The 24,757-nt window shown below is 43.7% G+C and overlaps 1 protein-coding gene across 1 annotated transcript in view; it reads right to left on the minus strand.

Annotated features, from left to right (window-relative positions):
• The window catches only part of LOC125287565 (inactive carboxypeptidase-like protein X2), a gene marked incomplete in the record, with an annotated part of 196,546 nt that extends 184,821 nt beyond the window's left edge, over positions 1 to 11,725 (minus strand). The window contains 1 exon segment of the mRNA XM_048233475.1: positions 11,130 to 11,725. Coding sequence (XP_048089432.1) covers positions 11,130 to 11,427 — 298 coding nt within the window.
• Positions 11,726 to 24,757: the final 13,032 nt, after the last annotated feature.

Raw genomic sequence — 24,757 nt, forward strand, 5'->3', positions numbered from 1 at the left:
ATTTTGTCAATTAAAGAATGTAATGTCCTGTTGCCATCTTGACATTTCTGTTTGCTATTAAAAACGAACTATATAGCCTAGTGTAAATGATGCCAGCTAGCTTAGCTGTGCTTGTGGAACATTGGTACACCCCGTCTCAAGAGTGCTGCTGGCATGCGAGCCACCTGACTCCAGAGTGGAGTTTTAAATAATAAGATGATTCGATTCATGTATGCTTAGCTTAAGGAGAACAAGTCATTGAAAACTCAAATTCGATTTTACAAAGGCAAAGTAAGTAAACTCCAAACTGTAGACTATTGAGTGCAGGGCATACCTAAATCATAGCGAGAACTCCAAGAATCAAAGGAAGTGTTCACAGTCTGATGCCTCTCCAAACGCAGAAACAAAGCGCAATCACGCCATTACGTTAAGAAAAAAATATTCATATTTTGCTGTAATCCAATGACACAAAAAAAAGTAATCAGCGATCAGTAGGCCTAGATGCACAAAAAGGGTCATCTAGCCAGGCCTGCGCGCGTCACATTCACCAGCCAGTTCCAAACAGGTGAACAAGGCTTCGCCACTTTGCTGTTTAAACAAAGTGGAATAAAAAGTCCAAATCTACACACAACGCAAAATCAATTAGTAAGCTGACAGGACATTTATATACATGGTATTTAGGCAACCTTTATTGCAACGTTGGCACGGCAAGATGTCTATGCTAGTGCAACAGTAATTTTCGTTTTTTGCGTCCTGCATGCCTCGTCAGGTTGGCCGTAATGTCGCTTTCGATGTGAAGGATTGCAAGAGAAGAAAACCTGGCTGCTCCCATCATCAACCGCATAGCCCGTTCCTTAAATCGTTGTTTTGTGTTATTTAAATTATTTTTAAAATATCTGGTCATGCCAAACGTACAGTAGGCCTATTTCACTAATTTTTGAAACAATGCAATTACCCGTTTCCACCAGGGGGGGCAGTGCTCCCCCTGCCCCCCCCTTTCTCTCGCAGCTGGTGCGCATCACCTTGTTGCGCTTTCAAATGAGTTTGAGCGTTACTTCCCATCCTCCAAAGATCCACGGCAAACCAATGAGTGGGTCCGCAACCCATTTGTCAATATTGAATAGTGCTAACTTGTCAGCAGGAGGAGGATGAGCAGGAGGATGAGCAGTTGATCGAAATTGCAAATGACTGTGGTCTTAAGAGTGTGTATAAAGAAACCTCTCTGGCGGGTTTTTGGATCAAAACCAAAGCAGAATATCCCGAGATAGCCGTAAAAGCGCTGAAAACGTTGCTACCATTTCCCACCACGTATCTATGCGAGGCCGGGTTTTCGGCAATGACTGCAACTAAGACCAAATTGCGCAATCGATTGGACATTTCAAACACACTGAGGGTGTCACTGTCTTCCATCACCCCCAGATGGAACCTTCTTATTGCTGGGAAACAAGCACAGGGCTCCCACTGATTATATTCGTAATGCACGTTTAGTTCCCATATTTTGTTAAGCATGTTCACACTACATAGATGTAGCTTCAAGTAATTTTCATAGTTAATATTGTTCAATTTCACTTCTTCAAGTTCACGTTTTTCACATGTTTAAGAGATCGTTACCTTCACTGTTCATACATAACTGGAGCTAGTTGTTTTCAAGTAATGCGCATGCACAACACATATGGAACATGTAACATGGAACGACCCCCGCCCGGTCCGTGACAAAAAAAATAGGAAACAAATCGGTCCATGATACATAAAAGGAGCTAGACAACAAATTCCCATTATGTTATTGTGTAGCTTAGTACCCTGGGAGTGAGACAGCTATAAGTTAGTGTCTTGAGAGTGAGACAGTTGTCTGCGTGACTTTCTGAGTCACTCCTGAGAGCAACCATTCAAGACACTATATCCTGTTGGATCCAGCACACCGACCATTGCCCATCTCTTCGGCGCCCCGTTTCCAGCCATGGACTGAGGCTAACATGACACGCCGCGGTAAGAAGTGCTCCAGCAGAAACGTAGGCCTACCTCGTCTGCCTCTCTCAAACCGGTACAGTGCCCTCTCCATCGTCAACTCTACAAACATCCAGCCACAGAATCCACTGGTGGACGATGGCCCGGCATCTACGTTGACATCCAGTGCTGGTGCTGCTCCTGCTGCTGCTACCGTGAGGGAAGGCACTACGTCAACATCGAGTGCTGCTGCTGCTGCTGCGCTGCTACCGTGAGGGAAGGCCCTACGTCAACATCGAGTGCTGCTGCTGCTGCTGCGCCCGTGAGGGATGGCCTGGTTTCTCCGTCGACGTCCAGTGCTGCTGCCTCTGCTGCTGCTGCTGCTGCTGCGCTGGCTGCTGCTGCTGCTGCTGCTGCTGCTGCTGCTGCTGCTGCTGCTGCTGCTGCTGCTGCTGCTGCTGCCTCTGCTGCTGCTGCTGCTGCCGCTGTGAGGGATGGCCCGACTTCCCCTTCGACATCCGACGTTGCTGCTGGTGCTGCTCCTGCTGCTGCTACCGTGAGGGAAGGCACTACGCCAACATCGAGTGCTGCTGCTGCTGCTGCTGCTGCTGCTGCTGCTGCTGCTGCTGCTGCTGCTGCTGCTGCCGCTGCTACCGTGAGGGAAGGCACTACGCCAACATCGAGTGCTGCTGCTGCTGCTGCTGCTGCTGCTGCTGCTGCTGCTGCTGCTGCTGCTGCTGCTGCTGCTGCTGCTGCTGCTGCTGCTGCTGCTGCTGCTGCTGCTGCTGCTGCTGCTGCTGCTGCTGCTGCTGCTGCTGCTGCTGCTGCTGCTGCTGCTGCTGCTGCTGCTGCTGCTGCTGCTGCTGCTGCTGCTGCTGCTGCCGCTGCTACCGTGAGGGAAGGCACTACGCCAACATCGAGTGCTGCTGCTGCTGCTGCTGCTGCTGCTGCTGCTGCTGCTGCTGCTGCTGCTGCTGCTGCTGCTGCTGCTGCTGCTGCTGCTGCTGCTGCTGCTGCTGCTGCTGCTGCTGCTGCTGCTGCTGCTGCTGCTGCTGCTGCTGCTGCTGCTGCTGCTGCTGCTGCTGCTGCTGCTGCTGCTGCTGCTGCTGCTGCTGCTGCTGCTGCTGCTGCTGCTGCTGCTGCTGCTGCTGCTGCTGCTGCTGCTGCTGCTGCTGCTGCCGCTGTGAGGGATGGCCCGACTTCGCCGACATCCGGCGTTGCTGCTGGTGCTGCTCCTGCTGCTGCTACCGTGAGGGAAGGCACTACGCCAACATCGAGTGCTGCTGCTGCTGCTGCTGCTGCTGCTGCCGCTGCTACCGTGAGGGAAGGCACTACGCCAACATCGAAAAGCTGCTGCTGCTGCTGCTGCTGCTGCTGCTGCTGCTGCTGCTGCTGCTGCTGCTGCTGCTGCTGCTGCTGCTGCTGCCGCTGTGAGGGATGGCCCGACTTCGCCGACATCCGGCGTTGCTGCTGGTGCTGCTCCTGCTGCTGCTACCGTGAGGGAAGGCACTACGCCAACATCGAGTGCTGCTGCTGCTGCTGCTGCTGCTGCTGCTGCTGCTGCTGCTGCTGCTGCTGCTGCTGCTGCTGCTGCTGCTGCTGCTGCTGCTGCTGCTGCTGCTGCTGCTGCTGCTGCTGCTGCTGCTGCTGCTGCTGCTGCTGCTGCTGCTGCTGCTGCTGCTGCTGCCGCTGTGAGGGATGGCCCGACTTCGCCGACATCCGGCGTTGCTGCTGGTGCTGCTCCTGCTGCTGCTACCGTGAGGGAAGGCACTACGCCAACATCGAGTGCTGCTGCTGCTGCTGCTGCTGCTGCTGCTGCTGCTGCTGCTGCTGCTGCTGCTGCTGCTGCTGCTGCTGCTGCTGCTGCTGCTGCTGCTGCTGCTGCTGCTGCTGCTGCAAAGATCAGTTAATTCACACAGGAATGCTTTAATCAGAGCAAAGAGATTTCTTAGATGTAATGAAATAATGAAGAGAAAAATAAAATGAGAATTCTTTCATCCATTCAGTGATGGTGTCTTTTACTTAAGGGACATTATTGAAGTAATCTAAAATTAATCCTAAAGTAATCAGATTACGTTACATGTTTTTGGTAATCCAACTGATTACGTTACTGATTACAAAAATAGCCATGTAATTTGTAGTCAGTAATGGATTACCATTTCAAAATAATCTGACCCAACCCTGGTCAAATGATACTGGCCGTCGGGAGTTGGAATTAACAAAGACTGATTTTTCTGGCTCTCATGGGACTTTTAAAAAAATGTGGAAAGTCTGTTTTTATTTCAGGCCCAATTTCAACTGCAGGGCATGGAGATGAACGTTTTAGCAGAATTCTTAGCCTCAGTCACTGGCTTCAGCATACTTGCAGAGAGCACGGTGTGGGTTTTATCGACAATTTCAACGTATTTTGGCAGAAAGACACTCTTTTTAAACGCGGCGGAATTCACCCAAACATCACTGGTGCACGTCTACTGGCAGCAAATGTGCTGTATGCTGTTCAGACAGCCCCACGCTATTCGAGAACTGATTGACTGAATGCAGCATCAGAGCCTCCGGCTCCTGATACCTCCCCATATCCCTCCAGGCATCACCCACGTCCCAATTCCCCATCACTGTACTGATAACTAGTGTTCAAAGACGGCATAAGATGGCGACTGAACAGGGTAAATCAGTCCAATTTAAAAGCAGTCCCAAAACAAAATCTGTATACACCTGTGCAAATGACCTTCCCAATTACCACTACTGTAAGATTAGCTCTACTAAATGTCAGGTCACTCTCAAACAAGACATTTTTAATTAAGGATCTGATATGTATGCACTCACTTGATTTTATGCTTTTAACTGAAACATGGCTTGATCATGCCTGTTGTTACCCTGATTGAATCTGCTCCCCCAAATTTTAAGTTCATGAGCATTGCCCGTGACAAGAAGAAAGGGGGAGGAATCGCCACAATATTTAAAGAATCTTTTCAGTGCAAGCAGGTATTTTTTGGGGACTTCACATCCTTTGAATAACTTTGTTCACTTGTAAAGTGACCAACATACTAATTGTGACCATTTATAGGCCTCCAAGACAGTCAGTAAAAATGTTTCTTGAAGAATTTTGTGAACTGCTGTCAAATATTTGCTTAGAGTTTGAATCCATTATTATCACAGGGGATTTTAATTTGCATATAGATAATGCAGAGAACAACAACACAAGAGATTTTGTCATGCACATGGACACATTTGATCTAACACAGCATGTACAGGGGCCAACACACTCACATGGACATACTCTTGACCTTGTCATTACCAAAGGTTTAAATGTTTCTACAAATGTTATGGATCTGGCTGTATCTGATCATTTCTGTGTTTTCTTTGATGTGCGTATGTTCCCCCTTTCTCAGAATTTGTCTTGGACTGTAGGAAAGAGAATCATAAATGAGAATACCATTGCCCTGTTTGAGCAAGCATTCTCTCACAACCCACCTCGGTCAAACTCTGTAGATGACCTGACGAATAGCTTCACAGAAAACATGAGACAAATCATGGATGACATTGCCCCAGTAAAAATGAAAAAAGTTAACAACAAGCAAACTGCACCATGGAGACACAATCCAGTGATTAAACAAGCCAAAAGAGAATGCAGGAAAACAGAGAGAAAATGGCACAAGACCAAGCTACAAATTGACTACCAAATTCATAAAGACATGCTACGCCAGTATAACAATGCAATTTGCAAGGCAAGGCAGAACTTTTTCTCTGACATTATAAACAGGAATATAAATAATGCTCGTGTGCTTTTCTCCACTGTTGAGAGGTTAACAAATCCCCCAACTGACATAACACCAGAACTTTTCTCAGTTGACAAATGTGAGGAGTTTGCATTCTTTTTCAGTAGCAAAATTAAAAAAAATAAGACTGAACATTAACAACACACTTGCAAATAACTCTTGTTTTAGAAATGCCAGCTACTGAAAGAACATGAAGAAAACAAATATTTTTGCCATGGCGAGATTAAACTCGACATGTTGACTTTAAAGTCAGCATGTCGACATTAAACTCGACATTTCGAGAATAAAGTTGAAATATCATATCTACTTTAATCTCGACGTGTGGACTTTAAATTCGACATGCTGACATTAAACTTGCAGTAGGCCCTACTGTTTAAACATAGCCTACACAGTTTAAGCTATGTAGCCTACACTAATACACAATATTACATAAAAGAAAAATGGGCTTCAAATAGGTGTTATTTTAGATAGATTGCTAGATTGCAGATATTCAGATAGATTGCGTCTTGTCTGTTAACTACTCATTGCCGTCATCGTGAAGTGCTGTCTCGCGGTTATGGAAATACCATGCACTATGCCGTTTAGGCTAAATAGCTAGAAAAATATATGTATCCAATGATTTTGGATCCCCATTTCCCCATTTTTCTTTTATGTAACATATTGTGTATTAGTGTATGCTACATAGCTTAAACTGAGGAAGCTTCTCCAACACACATATTGCACACTGCCCTCTCCCCACATACACAGCACACTATCCCATCTCCCCTGTCATCCCCCCAACACACACACCAAGACCCCTGGCAGTTGGGTTAGCCCCTTGAGCCGTGGATCTGCCCAAGGTTTCTTCCTTGGTAAGGGAGTTTTTCCTTGCCCCTGTTGCTCTTGGGTGCTCCTTGTTGGTGCCCTCCACCCAATCCCAATCCTCCCCACCTTTTTATGCAGCCCTTGCCACTTAATCTACTAAACCCCTCTTCTACTGCACTTTTACCCCCCATTAATGCACAAATAGGCTGACACCAGACATAATTTCACTGCATTTCTTACTTCCAGTAACTATATGCATGTGACAATAAACTTCCTTGTATCCTTGTATCCTTGTGTAGGCTATGTTTAAACAGTAGGGTGCTCCAATAGGGTTTCCAGTGCTCTCCAGACTGCCAGGAAAACATTAAATCCTCCGGGTTGGACACAGCTGTGCGCCTTCATCATTGCCCTTGGACTATTCAGCCGCTTAACTAGATGCAACCAATTGGACTACTAAGTTAACATGAGTTTTCTTTTTAAAATGTCTTAATTATTTCTTTTATTATTTGTTTTTGATTGTTTGTTTGTTATCCGTCTTGAATGTTTCACATGTTGTATGTTTCACGTGTGACGGGTACGCTGGGGATTACGCCGCTCCGTTAGGCATTTTTGTTATTTGTTTGTTTGGGTCTTGTGTGTGAAGCACTTTTGTTGCACTTTGTGCATAGAAAAAAATGCTCTTCATGTTTGTCTGTAAGCACTTTGTGCTCAATGCTTGAAAAGTACTATATAAATAAATATAGCCGGAAGCGGCAATGGTGGGCCCGAGCACCTGTGGGCCACAACCCGTGACATTTCAGAATCTAACAAAGCACCGACGTGGTGCATGTGTAAAATGTACATATTTGATGTGTGTGCTATTTGTTTTTCCATGTTTTTTTTGGCACATTTACTTGCTTGGCCAGGTGGGGGCGTAATGCAAAGCAGGCCCATTTGGTGTCATCATAATCATAATATATTAACCTGAGAAATTTCAGACCATTCATTTTCAGCAAAGAACATTTCTGATACACTTTTTGGCCAGATGGTGGTGCTATGTTAGGCATTGAAATTACATGTGCATATCATCACAATAATGATATCCAGAATGTTTGTAAACTTTCAGATCAATCACTTAAGGCATTGTCCATTTCTGGCACATTTCCTGCTTGACCAGGTGGTGGGGCTATGCCAGGCAGGCCCATTGGGTGTCTGGATATCATCATAATCATAATATCTATTAACCTGAAAAGTTTCAGACCATTTATTCAAAGCATAGAGCATTTCTGGCACATTTCCTGCTTGGCCAGATGGTGGCGCTATGCTAGGCCTGTGAATTACGAATGTAAATATCATCACAATAATGATATCCAATATTTTATAAAGTTTCAGATCAATCACTTAAGGCATTTTCCATTTCTGGCACATTTCCTGCTTGGCCAGGTGGTGGCGCTATGCCAGGCAGGCCCATTGGGTGTCTGGATATCATCATAATCATGATATCTATTAACCTGAGAAGTTTCAGACCATTCATTCAATGCACTGTGATTTATGACACATTTCCTGTTTATGTGGTGAGATATTAAAATCATATCAAATATAGTACAACATTCACAAATCCCTTCACAATTTAACATCAGCGACATCTTGGCATAATGTTTGCCAAATTTCAAATTAATCTGACAAACCGTCTAGGAGGAGTATGTTCAAATTGATCATGTGAAATCAGCATAATTGTCATTCTTTCTGTTGCCAGTTGGTGGTGCTATGCCAAACATGCATTATGGGCATGTGAATATTATCATTAACATGGTCTTCAATGACCTGTGAAATTTAAAACATTTCAAGCCATGCATGGTGAATTATGACACATTTATTGTTTAAGTACAACATATAAAAAAAAAAGGCTTCACAATTTAGAATCAGGAACATCTCAACGTCATGTATACCAACTTTGACATGAATCGGATCAACCGTCTAGGAGGAGTACGTTAAAATTGATCATGTCCACAACGCACAAATTCTCAATTACCTCACTTCCTGTGGGCGTGGCTAATGGCATGTTAATACAAAAGTTGTTTGTTTTTGGGAGTTACATACACCCACCAAATTTGGTGTGTGTATCTAAAACTATATGCCAACCACAAGTCACAGTGACATAAGGGGGCGCTATGGACTTCCTGGGCAATGCCCGGTTCCAAGCTTTTATCCTTGTCTATTCACTGTATAACTTGATGTGTGCGCCAAATTTCATGCGTTTTCACCCATGGGAAGCACCTCTTTTGGATCACGATTCAGCACATATTTCATCACATATTAGTCTGCACAAAATCCCAAATACCTCACTTCCTGTTGGGCGTGGCTAATGCATTGTACATACGAAAGTAGTTCATCTTGGGGAGATACAGACACCTACCAAATTTGGTGTGTGTAGCTGAAAGTATATGCCCACCACGGGATCAGTCACCTAAGGGGGCGCTGGCGAGTCCCTGGGCCATGCCCGGGGCCAAGCTTTTTTACCTAGCTGCTTTGTGTGACACCTGATGTGTGTGCCAAATTTCAAGACTTTTCGATTATGTTAACCACCTCAAAATATTTGCCAACCACGAGATCAGTCACCTAAGGGGGCACTAGCGAGTCCCTGGGCCACGCCCGGGGTCAAGCTCTTGTACCTAACTGCGATGCGTGACACCTGACGTGTGTGCCAAATTTCAAGAGTTTTCGACCATGTTAACCACCTCAAAAACAGGAAAGCAAAAAAGTAGAATAACAATAATAATACTTAATAATAATAATAATTCTTACAAAAACAATAGGGCCTTGCGCCCTTCGGTGCTCGGGCCCTAAATATAGCCGCAAGCGGCAATGACGGGCCCGAGCACCTGCGGGCCGCTACCCGTGACATTTCAGAATCTAACAAAGCACCGACGTGGTGCATGTGTAAAATTTATTCTTTCGTTTTAAGCAAAGACCATTTCTGATACACTTTTTGGCCAGATGGTGGCGCTATATTAGGCATGTGAATTACACATGTGAATATCATCACAATAATGATATCCAATATTTTGTAAAGTTTCAGATCAACCAATAAAGGCATTACCAATTTCTGGCACATTTTCCGTCTTGGCCAGGTGGTGGCGCTATGCCAGGCAGGGATCGATCCTAGGCCCTTTACTGTTTAATACTGTTTAATCTACAAGCTGTTTTATTGGAAAAGGGAGGCTTAAGGTATGACAAGCAGGGGTGCCAATAATTGTGAGTGACATGTTTTTGTTAAAAATATTTATTTCTTTATGAGATTGATCTTTTTCTCAAAATAAATTCGCTTCCCTTCAAGGTTGGATTTTTCCTCATTTTTTCCATTGTGAGATTGCAATACTGCCCTACAAAGGCAAAAGGCAGTAACTGCATTTTTGGTCGAAAATGAGTTATAGACTGGTGCAGAGGTGACCTAAGCAGTACCACCTGTGCTGATGTGGAAGCCTTTATTTGCGAGGTTTTCAAAGCTGGCTCAGGGCCAGGGCCTCTTTCTATTTGCTCAGGCTGTTCCTTTGGAGAGACTGCCTCCAAGCCATGATGCATTATCATTCCATATCAAGAGGGCACACTACTAAGCAGCTGTATGGCTCCAAGCAAATCAACAAAGACCTGCACTGCCTCCACCGGAAACTATGGGTTGGCGAATTGAGAAAGATGCTCTTTTGCCAGTTCTGACTTCCCTTCCTTCTGTGCCTCAGGCTGTTATCAATCTTGTTACATGCCGTTGTACCACACACAAAAGCAGTAAAAACAGAATGGAAAAAACACAATAAAAATGAACAAGCAACTAGAAACACTCAAAGAATTTAGGTGGTGTTTAAAAATAATAATAATAATAATAATAATAATAAGATTTAATTGTATAGCACCGTTCATACACAGAATGCAGCTCAAAGGGCTTTACATTTGGAACATTTAACACAATAATAGAGAAGAAAATAATAATAACAACACAATAATAGAGAAGAAAATAATAATAACAATAATACATTTTTGTGGCTTACGCAGCAAGTTGTTGCGGTAGTATAGGCTTTGCTAACAAATGCTTAGGCTAACAAATGCTTAGGCCCCGTTGATGTGGACCCTAAGCAGTTAGCCTAAGTATGTTCTTAGTATTTGTTGTGATTATATGAATTTATCTACAGACGTTTAAGGAACGCAACGACCGGACGACTGGCAGCCTTAACCCCCTACAAGCACGTCATATGGCAACAGTGGCAAGGAAAAACTCCCATATTCCCGGAAGAAACCTTGAGCCTGATTGCCTGGTGGAAGGAGTCCCTGAGCCAGCTGGTCCTGGCTCTGTTTGTATTTAAACCCACACACTGTTGGCAAAATATAAATGGCCCACCCACAACTGCTCAAGAAACAGGCACACCCACAATGAGTATTCCCTCTAGATGCCATCATTCATTAACCCTACATCCCTCTTACCACAAAGGTTCAGCAGTAATATTGTTTTCCAAATGAATATTCTAAGGTTTCAGATGATCTGAGGGTCAGATGATCAGAGTTACTGAGAAAGTGAGTATTATAGTGGAGATAATTTTACTGATAGAAGTTTTGGGTTAAAAGGACAATTTAAGCAAAGTAGAGGAACATGTTTACCTGATGTCTCTGATCCCCCAGTGGCTTGTGTATTCCTCTCAGCGCTAGTTTTATGTGCTTTTCTGAAAGCAGACTTTCCACTTCGGTTGTTGCCCTGCAGCTGGTGTCTCTCAAGGGCATGCTGGTCTGATTCAGGTATGTGGTGATAATGCTCGCGATTTAGCTGGACCCTCCGATAGTAATCCTCACCCTGAACTGCATGGAAGCTGTGGCCATGGAAAAGAGACAACAGGACTGCCAGTATAGACAGAGTAAGAGAACGGTTACACCATCTTTTCGGGAACAAAGCAAACATCATGAGAGGGCTACAACATTTAGTTGGCTGCCAAAAGTGGTTTTCTATAAAACTATTCCCTTTTGTTCTCCCTTTGCTCTGTTACTCTTCTCTCCTTTTGTCTATTCCTTTGTCCTCTTTTTAGTAAGTCTACATACTTTCAGACGTTCCAAGTCCCTGTCAAAACCACACAGCCAGAAGGTCTAAGCAAATTCTTTCTTGGGAAAACAAGTGGGAGGGAAAAATAAAAAAAGGAGGGAGAGAGCAGAAAACACAAATGATTATAAGTTAATAGACAGAAAGAGAGATAATGGTAGTCAAAATGTTTTCTTTTGGATAAGTTGGCAAGTGTAAAGCTACAGTAGTCTTGAGGAGCAGGGGTTGTTTCTTTCCACCATTTCAACACATTGAAAGGGGGATACATGGAGGGGAAAACAGCATTTCTACACAAATGCAATGTTAAAATAACATTTCAATTCCACACCTATATTGTACAACTAAATCAAAGGACTGGAAATAAACTTGAATGAACCATGTTTTCATCTCACTGCTGAGAGAAGGGTTTTCTGCAAAGAGAGACACAGAAGGGGGATTTTGCATAGTTTAGTTTAACATTCTAAAATGGATACTTTCGGTACTTGATAAGGATTCATGTTCGATGAATCATGTTCGATGCCATTGAAAAGTCCAACGCAACCCTTAATGCTGACTGCATGTCATTATTTATTTATACACCATGAATTGATACAAAAGTTAGAGTTGCTGTGTCTTTGTGTTGCTTGGCAACCATTCTGATTTCTAGAACAACAAAGGGGTGGTGTTAGGCATGATGCAAAACAGTGTTTAAAATCATCTTTCCTGTTGGAAACCTACAGTACGGTCTTGCAGGGCTTACTGCTTAATTGTTTCAGGGTGTACATCTTGTTTGGATTGAAAATATACAGTACAACGTCCCGAAGTATACATTAAAGATCAGCTTAACAGATGTGCATCACTGGGCCCCATTTTTTTTATTATTATTTACACTTTAGTGAATGGCATATGTGTTGGCATGCTCCAAGTGAAAAAGTAATGTGCTCTCTGTCAAAAGAGCAGTAAGATTACATTAACTACAATAATTCCAAACAGTCAGCAAGGAAAGCACATTATGCTTATTTTTTTGAAGATTTAACATTTAATTCGATACTTTTTGTGACTGGTTTTACCTCAGGTGGCTTTAAACATTCTCTACACCTGCATGCATGCCCACTTCTTTTAATGCTACACTCTAGATAGACCCCTCAACCTAGCCATTCACATACTGTACATATTTAGGTCAAGAGTGGCGTGTTGGGTGAAGGTCTGGGGGCGAGGTGTGGTTGGTCGTGGTAGTGGGGGATGTGTGCATATGCTGGGGGCCTGTGGCGATGGGTGGCACGCAGGTCCTCCCCTCTGTCAGCTCGTCGCAGTATAACTGCAGGGGCTGGGTGGAACTGTGGCCATTAATGGGTGCCCAGGTTGGCAATCAGTCAGGCAATCAACCAGGCAATCAGTTATTCCTATTATTATACTTATCATTAATAGAATAATTACAACTCCTCTCCTCTGAAACCCTCCCTCTCTATGTTCCAGCTTCTCTCCCCCTGGCCCAACAGCAAGCCAGCCTTATACATATGCGCACATACACACACACACACATACATCCTCACATACTCACTACCCCTCACCCCCCATCCCCACCCCCATCCCAACACCACCTCATTCACACTCTTAGAGCTACCATCCGCACCCCCATCCCCCTTCTTTTCATTCCGGTCATCAATTTCATCCCTGATAATCATATCTGTAATCATCCTGGACCATAAATCATCCTTAGCCTTTCTGTTATTAATGTTATGTTGTGTTATGTTTGTGGAAGCCAAGTCAATGTGATGTCTTGTTAAGTTACAGTATGTGTTTGTGTAATGTACGTCTGTTTGTCGTATGTAGTATTCATGTGCATGTCGTAGTGTTGCATTTTCTGTAATGTCAATGATGTTTGCAAATAAATAAATAAAAAAAAAATAAAAAAAAAACATTCTCTGCACCTAACTAACCTATTCATTATCATGTATCTCCAATTCTAGGGAGTTTTTCCTTGCCCCTGTTACTCATGGGCTCTCTCTGAATGTTTAACGTTCTATAAAGCACAATGAGACGTGTATAAGTGAAATTAAATTGAAAATTAAATTGAAATAGAACATTTAGGCCAGTTAGTGAATACCTTTGTGTTTATCATGTGTGACAGAGTGTGTGGGGAGAGTGATTCCTAGTATACAAAAACATGAGTGTGATTCCAGAGTGTATATTTTCACATTCAGATAGACTTATTTGTCACATTGTGGTGCCCCAAGCTGCTCTTGGGGTCACACTAGTGCAAACCGTTGCCAGATCCCATTGGGTAAGGTTGTGGATGGCATATACTTCACCAGGGCTATGCTGGAACGGCTTTAGGACCATGGGGAGGTGCTCTGAGGATGTCCGCACATACACTAATTGGGAGTTCAGCTGGAAATTGTTAGATTGCTGGAAAACAAATATATAGGAATTAATGTTTCAATGGGGAAGGGTGACGCCAAATCCATAGTTATCCAAAGTTATACAAAGATGGCAAAGTGAATGGGAGGCAGATTTTAATGCTAGACATACCATAAAATAAAAAAAAAAAGACCGGGAAAAGGGTTACTTCACTGGATTTAAACCAAAGGGAAGAAGTGGTCTACACCAGACTTATTAGGTCGCACAGGGTTGAACGCTACTTTACATAGTGGGAAAGGGTTTATGAATAGAATGTCAAGACAATGAAGATGTAGAACATGTGCTATTTGCATGTGAGAAATATAATGGTTTTAGAATAAAGTGGCAGGAATGATAAGGAGAGAACACAATACAAGATATACTTGAAGAAAATGGCATGACAAGGGAGAGACTTCAAGCTTTATTTATTTTTCATAATAATACTGGTATAATGAAAAATATAAGTGATTTTTTGTTTTGTTTTTAATTAATACAAGCCTAGACTCTATGAAGTTCATGTTATTACACACTTCTGTACAGTTGGTGGTATACTCCTAAAAGTAGTAATCAGAAGAAAACAGAAGAAGGATAAATTGTTAGATTGGCACTGAACAGCACCTAAGAAAGACCTGTTTGAAGAGACAGAGAGAAGCAGGGCTGTGGAAGTGAAAATATAGAGCTTTTGTGCTGGTTACTGTTATTGGTGCATGCCAGTAATTTGTCCGTTTAAAGGTGCCCTTCCACACAAAACCGTTTTTACTTGTATTTTTTTTAACATGTTAGGTCCATACTGTATGTGTTATATTGTGAATGTGAAAATGAACAGCTACTGGTCAGCTCTAGCCACTGAAAAGAAATAAGCAGAGAAATTAGGCCAATTGCAAAAGCTCTTCAGTTTGACGTGGAATTGATTGAGCTCATTACTATTAATGAGCCCGCCCAGTTGAGACCATGCCCACAAAATTCATTTAGCTCTGTGACAGTTTTCGTAGGCCTATGCAAGGCTGAATGTCAACGGGCTTGTGCACTATGCACAAATAGAACTTCAACAATGCATTTTGCCCAAGAACCCAGACTTGAGAATCAAATGGCTTCAGTTTATTTTTTGGAACAATGCCACAGGCTTTGCAAAAAGGTTGCTGTGGAAGCCTGGAGCAGTAGGCTACCATCGCAGCAGTCTACGACCAGTGCCCGTAAGTAAAATGTTATTGTCAACTCAAGGAAGTGCTATGTTATACAGGTTTAATTAAGTCGTTAGCAGGTTTTATGTACATTTGGACAATGCTAGCACTCGCTAGCCAAGCTAAGTTCATGCCATGAAGCTAAAATTAGTTGATAACGGTGGTCAATACATGTTATGGATGAAACCTACTAGCTGTTAGCCAATCAGAGTTAAGCAGCTTAGCTCGTTGAATATTAATGAGAACTGGCGCAAATGGAGCTGGGTCTTCCTGCAGGCTTTCAATACCATGCTAGAATGGCTTGAAACAAGGTAACCAATAATAATAATAATAATAATAATAATAAGCTTCATTTGTATAGCACCTTTCATACACAGAATGCAGCTCAACGTGCTTTACATTTAGAGCATGTAACACAATAACAGTCAGTCAGTCATTATCAATCACTTTCACTTTTCTTCATTGCTGTGGCCGTTTATGATCCAATCAGCAACATATCAGAAATATAGAAAATAACGTAACAGTTATTATGACCGCCGCGCAGCGAAGCGGCGGTCATATAGGTTTAGTCAGATTTTTTATTTATTTATTTATTTATTTTTTTTTCCCTTTTTCGCATGTCCAAATTCCGTCAAGGATTCCCGGGACACTGAAAGACCGGGGTAGATGAAACTTGGTGGGCATGTAACCCCATATGGATAGCATGGAACCATCGTTTTTCGTTTTGATTTGTAGCCCCCCCGCTGAACTGCACCCCCTGAAAGGAGGGTAGGGCAGACACAGTTTTCTGTGAATATCTCCTATCACCTAGAACCGTAGGGTTTAGGAGGACCATTTTTTTTTTGTATGTTGATCTCAAAGGGCCATGTCAACCCATTCCATAACCACTCATTTCATGTATAAGCCACCTAGTTAAACACAAAAAGTAAAAATGAGGTGTTGTAATCGCAGGTATCTGTGACCTAACATAGTCAAAACTGCACGAAATTGGAAGTGTAGGATCATTATGACACCCTCTGAATGCACACCAAGTTTCGTGGAATTACGTTCATGGGGGGCCACACAATAAATTAATTTATGTTACTATACACCAACTGGCCTGTAGGTGGCCAGAGACAGCTTTCTGTGAATATCTCGAGAACCGTAGGGCCTAGGAGGTCCACCTTTTTTTTGTATGTTGGTCTTATGGGGGCATGTCAACCCATCCCATTACCACTTATTTCATGTATAGCGCCACCTAGTTAAAAATTAAAAAGCAAAAAATTAGGTGTTTTCATCACAATATCTCTGGCTGACATGGTCAAAACTGCACGAAATTGAAAGTGTAGGATCATTATGACACCCTCCGAATGCATGCCACGTTTTGTGAACTTTCGTTCATGGGGGGCCTTACAATAAAATAATTTATGTGTACATTTAGTGACCATACACCAACAAGGATTCCCGGGACACTGAAAGACCGGGGTACACGAAACTTGGTGGGCATGGATAGCATGGAACCATCATTTTTCGTTTTTGATCTGTAGCCCCCCCGCTGTACTGGACCACCCGAAAGGAGGGTAGGGCAGACACAGTTTTCTGTGAATATCTTGAGAACCGTAGGGCCTAGGATGACCAATTTTTCCGTATGTTTGCCTCCAGGGGTCATGTTAACCCATTCCATGTGCACACATGTGCATAAACAGATACACACGCAAACACATACATTCACAGTAATCATACGTATGACACATACTCACACAGTAGACATATGTACGCATGCATGCACATGCACAAACACACATACGCAGGCAAACACACAAGCACACGCACACACACACACACACACACATAAACATAAACGTGTACACGCATACATGCACACAATTCAACAATTTCTCAGAATTATGAACAGGCAAGATGGGGGTGGGGTTGTATAAAATGAATTTTACATGTGAAATCTATGAACTAATCATGTTTTGGTACTTGTTGTCTAGCAGATACCAGTGAGAATTGAGTGTGGATAATGCAATTTAGTGAGACAGTTAGAATCATATAGGCCTTTCAGCGTGATTTATTTTTGTGGAAAAAATGTGCTGGACTGGGCGGCGGTCATATTTTGTACCGCTCTGCGGTACATCTAGTTAAAAAAGAGTCAGTCATTCCCCTTTGTTGCTGTGGCCGTTTATGATCCAATCAGCAACATATCAGAAATACTATTATACTACTATGGATATATATAAAGGCTTTGCTGACAAATGCCTAGGCTAACAAATGTTTAGGCCCCGTTGATGCGGACTCCAAGCAGCCAGCCTTAAGGCTCTGGTATGGTTGTGCGTCACATTTGCGCGTGTCCAAGACGTGCGTCATTTTTGCCGTGGACGTGAAGCATACTCCAACTTCTGCTGTCCTGAATGCACGTTAAATTGTTAAGGTTAGCGCCTGCGCACTATGGATTAACTGTGATACTCTGCCCCACCAACTGGGGGCGGTACGTCGAGCCTGAAAGTAGGACACAACCACCAAAGAAGCCTGAAACGCCTGAAGAAAAGAAGAACGTGGGATGTGCGAGCACTGAACGAAGGAAGAGCTGATGAAGGAAAAAGCACCACGAGTACGTTCGCCTGTCTGCTTGGAAGTTTGATTAGGGATGGGCAGAACGAGGCTTTGTGAAACAACGAAACGTTCAAAGCAATTGCGCCGGAATTGTGTCGAGGCTTCGAAACAATCCGACACACGTAACTCCATGGTGACATCTAGTGGCCAGTTTTGCTAACATCACATTTTGACTGTGAAGCACAACTGCTTCAGACGAAGAATATAAATAGCCAACATGGAACACAAGATTACGTCCACAGCCACATGGTTGAGTGGTGAACACACTTGCATTCGGCCGGAGCGGCCGGTGTTCGACTCCCTGCTGGTGCTTAAAAAGTTCAGACTAGTATATGCCTTCAGTAACTAGAACATTTTTATATCTGTCAGTTACAGATGTTTTGTTATTTCAGTTTCATAGTAGGCCTACATTATCCTTTGTAATATGCTGGAGAGGAAAATGCTACAATGGTTTTAAAATGTAGGCTATGCTTATGGCCCAGGGTTTTTTTTGGGAACATGTTGTAGGGAAATAAAGGATACATGAATGAAGCAGGTTAGACTAATCAGGTTCAACATTGGAAAAATAAACAACACATTTTTTGTATGTCAACATAATTTTTTATTTAGTTGTTCTGCCGTCTTGGCATTTAATCTGTTTCTTGTTTTTGAATAAACCTCCCCAGCCTTGGAAAAAATTCTTTCATAAGGCACACTTGTTGCTGGCATATAAAATATTTTGCCATCACACTTAGGTTTGGATAAACCTCTCCTCTCCTGCCAGTATTTCAAAGGGTCACTAGACTATATCTATCTAAACTATCGCTCACTGTCGGTCTCTAGCCTGTCAATTAATCTATATCACTAACCTACCAATCACAAGAATGCACTATCAATCGCTATATGTCGCTATATCTCTCAAAATCTCTCTCCTCACAAAAAACCCACAAAGATAGGATATGTTTGAATGACTTTTAAGCATTCTGGGACTTTGTAATTTAGATCAAACAGGTGTTTACTCGGGTAATTAGCTCGCGCGGTAAGTGTGCCACCTGTCCAAACCAAATTGAAACACCACGAAGCCTCACTTAGCCATGGTTACATGACATGGGTGTTTTGAACCACACTTCGAAACACTTTTCGAAACACTTGCGTTTCGGAAGCTCGACACTGTTTCGAAACGTCAGCTTCGAGCGTCACATCCCTAAGTTTGATAAGCTGGCCCATCGCATCGCTCCATTTATCATCCACCAGAACACACACAGCACACCTGTTGGTATAGCTGAGAGACTAGCTTACTTGCTTATTAGGCTACTTAGCCTATAGCTAAGCGACTCGGGGCTGCGAGGGCAGCAATATTGGTGTGATACAAAGTAAAGACATTTTTCTAAACACAGCATGGTAAGAACGAGTTGTGCGTACAGATGCCCTCAATTAAAGTTGTATTGAGTCTTCACACCTGCCTCATACCAAAAAGTATGAACCAAAAACCTGTAAATATGACGTGTCAATAAAAGTTTTGAAGTAACTATTTGTGTTCATAATGTATAATGTCTCACTGTGATAATGGGTGTATTTAGAACGAGAGGTAGCCTAGGTTATTCCTTCAATTATTATTATGATAATGCCTTCACCTCCAGCAACTTAAACGGTCCTTACCTACAGAAACCTCCTTCTCCATGGGCTTGTGGAACTGTCAATCCGCAGTCAACAAAACGGACTTCATAGCTGGCTATGCCAACCACCTTTCATTGGAACTCCTTGCTCTCACTGAGACTTGGATCAAACCAGAGAACACTGCCACCCCGGCTGCACTCTCCACTAACCTTACACTATCCCACACCCCTCGCCTATCTGGACGAGGAGGCGGGACGGGCCTGCTGATCTCCAACAAATGGAAATTCACCCCGCTACTGCCTTCAAACAAATATGTCTCATTCGAATTCCATGCCATCACAGTGATCGCCCCAGCAAAACTCTACGTGCTGGTCATCTACCGCCCTCCAGGCCAACTAGGTGACTTTATGGACAAACTTGACACTCTGCTGTCCTCCATCCCTGAGCATGACTGTCCGCTTCTTGTTCTCGGTGATATGAACATTCACTTAGATGCTCCAGGCTCAGCGGACTTTTTTGGCCCTGATCCACTCCTTTGACCTCAAACTGGTTCAAAGCCCACCGACTCACAAAGCTGGCAAAGAGCTTGACTTGATCTTCACTCGAAACTGCAGCACAGACACCCTCATGGTGACGCCTCTCCATCTTTCTGACCACTTCTTCATCCAGTTCAACGTCAGCCTGACAGAACAGCCTCCGGCTCCTCAGCTGATGGTCACGTTCCGCCGCAACATCCGGAACCTGTCTCCAACGCACTTCTCCTCTGTGGTTGCCTCCGGTCTACCTCCACTCAACACCTTCTCCTCTATGGAGGTTAATGAGGCCACAGACTCGCTCTGCTCCACATTGACCTCGTGTCTAGACGAGCTGTGCCCTCTTACCACAAGGCCAGCTCGATCCAAACACTCTCATCCATGGCTAAATGATACCCTCCGATCGCAGCGCACCAAACTCAGAGCCGCGGAGAGGAAATGGCATAAATCCAAACTAACTGATGACCTCAAAAACTACCAGACACTCCTGACCTCCTTCTCAGCCAGCATCACTGCTGCTAAGACGGCTTTCTACAATGACAAAATCAACAGCGCTACAGACACTCGAAAACTTTTCTCAACCTTCAAATCGCTACTCAACCCTCAGCTGCCTCCTCCTCCATCCAGCCTTACTGCAGATACCCTCGCCTCATTTTTTACAAACAAAGTGGCGGCAATCAGCAGTCAATTCTCTACATGCCCACTCAACGCATCTGACTCAGATACCGAACTCCTACAACCTCTAGGGACTGCTGAAACATCTTTTTCAGCATTCACGCCTCTCTCCGAGAGTGAAGTATCTAGACTCCTGACATGCAGCCGTCCTACCACATGCTCGCTGGACCCTATACCTACGAGCCTACTTCAGTCCATCAGCCTGACCATCGCTCCAGCTATCACACAGGTGATCAATGCCTCGCTAACCTCCGGCACATTTCCAACAGCGTTCAAAATGGCCCGGGTAACACCGTTACTTAAGAAAGCTTCTCTCAACCCTGCTCAAGTCTAGAACTACCGCCCTGTCTCACTCCTGCCTTTCCTATCCAAAGGCATTGAACGAGCAGTCTCCAAACAGGTCTCTGACTTCCTTTCACAGAACAACCTTCTGGATCCAAATCAGTCTGGGTTCAAAAGTGGCCACTCTACCGAAACGGCTCTGTTGTCTGTAACAGAAGCCTTAAAAGAAGCCAGGGCGACCGCTCGGTCATCAGTACTCATTCTGCTTGACTTATCGGCTGCCTTTGACATGGTTAATCACCGCATCCTTCTCTCTATACTCGCTAACATGGGAATCTCCGGTTCTGCTCTCTCCTGGTTTGAATCCTACCTCACAGGACTTTCGTTTAGCATTATCATGGCTTGGTCAGCTATCTGCACCTCACCATCTCACCACAGGGGTCCCCAGGGCTCAGTGCTGGGCCCCTTCTCTTTGCTATCTACACCACCTCCTTGGGACAGATTATCCGTTCGCATGGCTTCTCATACCACTGCTATGCAGACGACACACAGCTCTATCTGTCCTTTCCACCTGATGACCCCTTGGTTTCAGCACGGATCTCGGATTGCCTCTCAGACATAGCTACATGGATGAAGGCACACCACCTCCAGCTGAACCTCTCAAAGACTGAACTACTGGTCCTCCCAGCTAAACCTACCATACACCACGACATCAACATCAAATTTGACTCCCACCTACCAGGACTGCAAAAAATCTAGGAGTTTTTCTCGACAACCAACTAAACTTCTCAGATCATGTTGCCTCAGTCGCCCGGTCATGCCGTTTCGCACTCTACAACATACGGAAAATCAGGACTTACTTGACTCAAGATGCTACCCAACTTCTGGTTCAGGCAATAGTCATCTCACGATTTCGACTACTGCAATGCCCTCCTGACAGGTCTCCCAGCCTGCGCAGTGAAACCACTTCAGATGATCCAGAAGCGTGGCGCCGCCTGGTCTACAACCAACCCAAAAGGGCACATGTTACCCCACTGCTCATCCAGCTACACTGGCTACCTATGGCGGCCCGCATCAAATTCAAGGCTCTAACGCTTGCCTACAAAGTAGTCTCCGGTTCTGCTCCCACCTACTTGAATGCCCTCATACAGACATACGCTACCTCCAGACCGCTGCGCTCCTCAGGCGAGCGACGTCTAGCTCTACCACCCGATGCGCTCAAGCCAATCCAAACTTTTCTCATCTGTTGTTCCTCGTTGGTGGAACGCACTGCCAGCTCCTACAAGGGCAGAGACATCCTTCTCCATTTTCAGAAAACTCCTGAAGACCCAGCTCTTTAGAGAACATCTCCTCTCATAGTAACACTTACAACAAGTCTTACTGATCCACTCACCAGCCGTCTCAAACTGACAAGTAACTGTTAAAAACAGCACTCACTGATGCACTTATTCTTACTGTACTCTAATGTTTTTAAATTGTCCTAAAATTGTTGAGAACTGCTCTAAAACTTAAACTGTTTACTATGTTGTTAGTCGCTTTGGCTAAAAAGCGTCAGCCAAATGTAATGATAATGCATTATCCGGTGTTGACAGGCGAGTTTCGAGATTTGAGTTCAGCATTGTTCAGGAGTAGGCTAGGTGATAATGATTGCACCTGGGAGAGGTAGGCTACATTCCCTTTATTATTATAATCACTATTGATAACGCATTATATACGGAACAGGCGAGAATGCATCTCGACCAGCAAGTGTTACTGGGTTTCGCCTGAGCGTTGTAGATAGATACCTTTATGGCTCTGGGTTTCGCGATTTGATTTCAGCATTGTTTAGTAATAGGTGCTCGGCTATGCTCATTTTTAAAAGATGCATTTAATCCGAAGTCATGTCAGCTCTCTATGCAGGGAGTAGGGCTGACTTTTTATTCAAACATGACGTGAAATATCCGTAGTCAAACTAATAAATAAACTATTCGGTTTTAGTGCTGTATAGCGCATTTCGGTCGACTCAAAGACGCGACGCATGCTGTAAAAATGACGCAATTCTCGTCACGCGCTCACCAGTGCCGCGTGCGCGGGGCGCAGACGCGGGTGCGTACCATAGGCTTTAGCTTGTTCTTAGCATATGTCGTAATTATTTGACTTTATACACAGACATTCAAGACTGACAGCCTTAAAGAGTCTGGTGTGGTAGAGTCTTCCAACAGAAATCAATGGGATTTTAGAAAATGGCAAATAAAACACGACAGAAACTGTATTTCGCTACGCTACTTGTTTTGGAACATCAACGAACACCACTAACCACTCGGTGAGTTGCACAGTTTTGAAAACGAACGTTAAGGGTTGTTTTAGGACATGTTTGAGTAGCCTACTACAGTATGCCCATTGCCAGCCACCCTGAGAAGTCAAAGGCGATTCAAAACGAGTCAGAAAAGTGGAGACAGGACCAATCGTCAAAATTTCGGTGTCCACCACTCTAGTTCATCCAAAACAAACCAGAAAAGGGCCTTAAAGTGCTAAAAAACAGAATTTTCCTTTAACCCTTTACCCCTCACAAGAACGCCATATGGCAACTGTGGCAAGGAAAAACTCCCATATTCCAGGAAGAAACCTTGAGCAGAACCTGACTTAAATAGGGGGAGCCCACCTGCTTCTGGCTGGCTGCGCCCTCCAATGGCAGCACATGTAGAATAATCTGAAAAAGTAGTCTACAGGATAAGATGAGTTAACTAAAGGCTTTCCTATACAGATATGTTTTCAGATCTTTTTTACTATTTACTGAACTCGCCTGCTTGATGTACAGAGGCAGGGTGTTCCATTGTTTTGGGGCATAATGGATAAAAGCAGCTTCTCCACTTTGCTTGTGGAGCACTTTGGGTACAAATAAAAGATTAGAATTGGATGATCTAAGTTTCCTTTGTGGTTGATATTAAAAGCTCAGAAATATATGAAGGTGCTATGCCATTTAGAGCTTTGTAAGTAATTAACATAACCTTAAAATCAATTCTATAGGAAATATATATTCTATAGGAGCCAGTGCAGTTCAGCCAACACAGGGTTGATGTGTTCTCTCTTCTTGGTCTTAGTTAAAAGTCTAGCCGCAGAGTTCTGTATGAGTGCCAATTTCTTTAGATGTTTTTTGGCAAGACCAGTGAAAAGTGCATTGCAGTAGTCCAACCTGCTAGTGATAAAAGCATGAATTAGTTTTTCTGCATCTTGTTGGGTTAAAAAGGGCCGCACTTTGGCAATGTTTCTCAGGTGGAAAGCTGTCTGAGTAACTTTACTGATATAGGGCTTAAAACTTAACTCTGCATCTAAGATGACACCGAGGCTTGTTACTTTTGGTTTGACCTGGTGTGCCAAGTTCCCAAGATTACTAAGAACAATGTCTCGCTTTGGTTTTGGTCCAACCAAAAGTAGCTCTGTTTTGTCATCATTTAGTTTCAAAAATGTTTTGCTCATCCACTGATTAATGGAGGTTAGGCATGCAGTGAGGGAGCAAAGGCCATCTGGGTTAGTTGGCTCCACAGAAATATACAATTGGGTATCATCTGCGTAGCTGTGGAAGTTAACATTATGCTGACTTATGATGTTTCCCAACGGAAGCATATATAGGGAAAAGAGCAAGGGACCAAGGCAGCTCCCCTGGGCCACACCAAAAGGCAAGTCATGTTTTACAGACACATGATCTCCTAGACTGATATAAAAATCTCTGCCAGTAATGTAGGTTTGAAACCAGTTTAGAGCATTATCAGAGAGACCCACCCACTTCGCAAGGTGGTGAATTAGAATGCTATGATCAATGGTGTCAAATGCCGCACTCAAATCTAGAAGAATAAGGATTGCGACTTTGTTTGAGTCAGTAGCCAGTTTAAGATCATTGACTATTTTTGCTAGAGCCGTTTCTGTGCTGTGATTTGGAATTTTTCAAGGATACTGTTTTCGTTCAGGAAGGTATTTAAC

Source organism: Alosa alosa, chromosome 22, assembly GCF_017589495.1.
Source record: "Alosa alosa isolate M-15738 ecotype Scorff River chromosome 22, AALO_Geno_1.1, whole genome shotgun sequence".
NCBI classification, from domain to species: Eukaryota; Metazoa; Chordata; class Actinopteri; order Clupeiformes; family Clupeidae; genus Alosa; species Alosa alosa.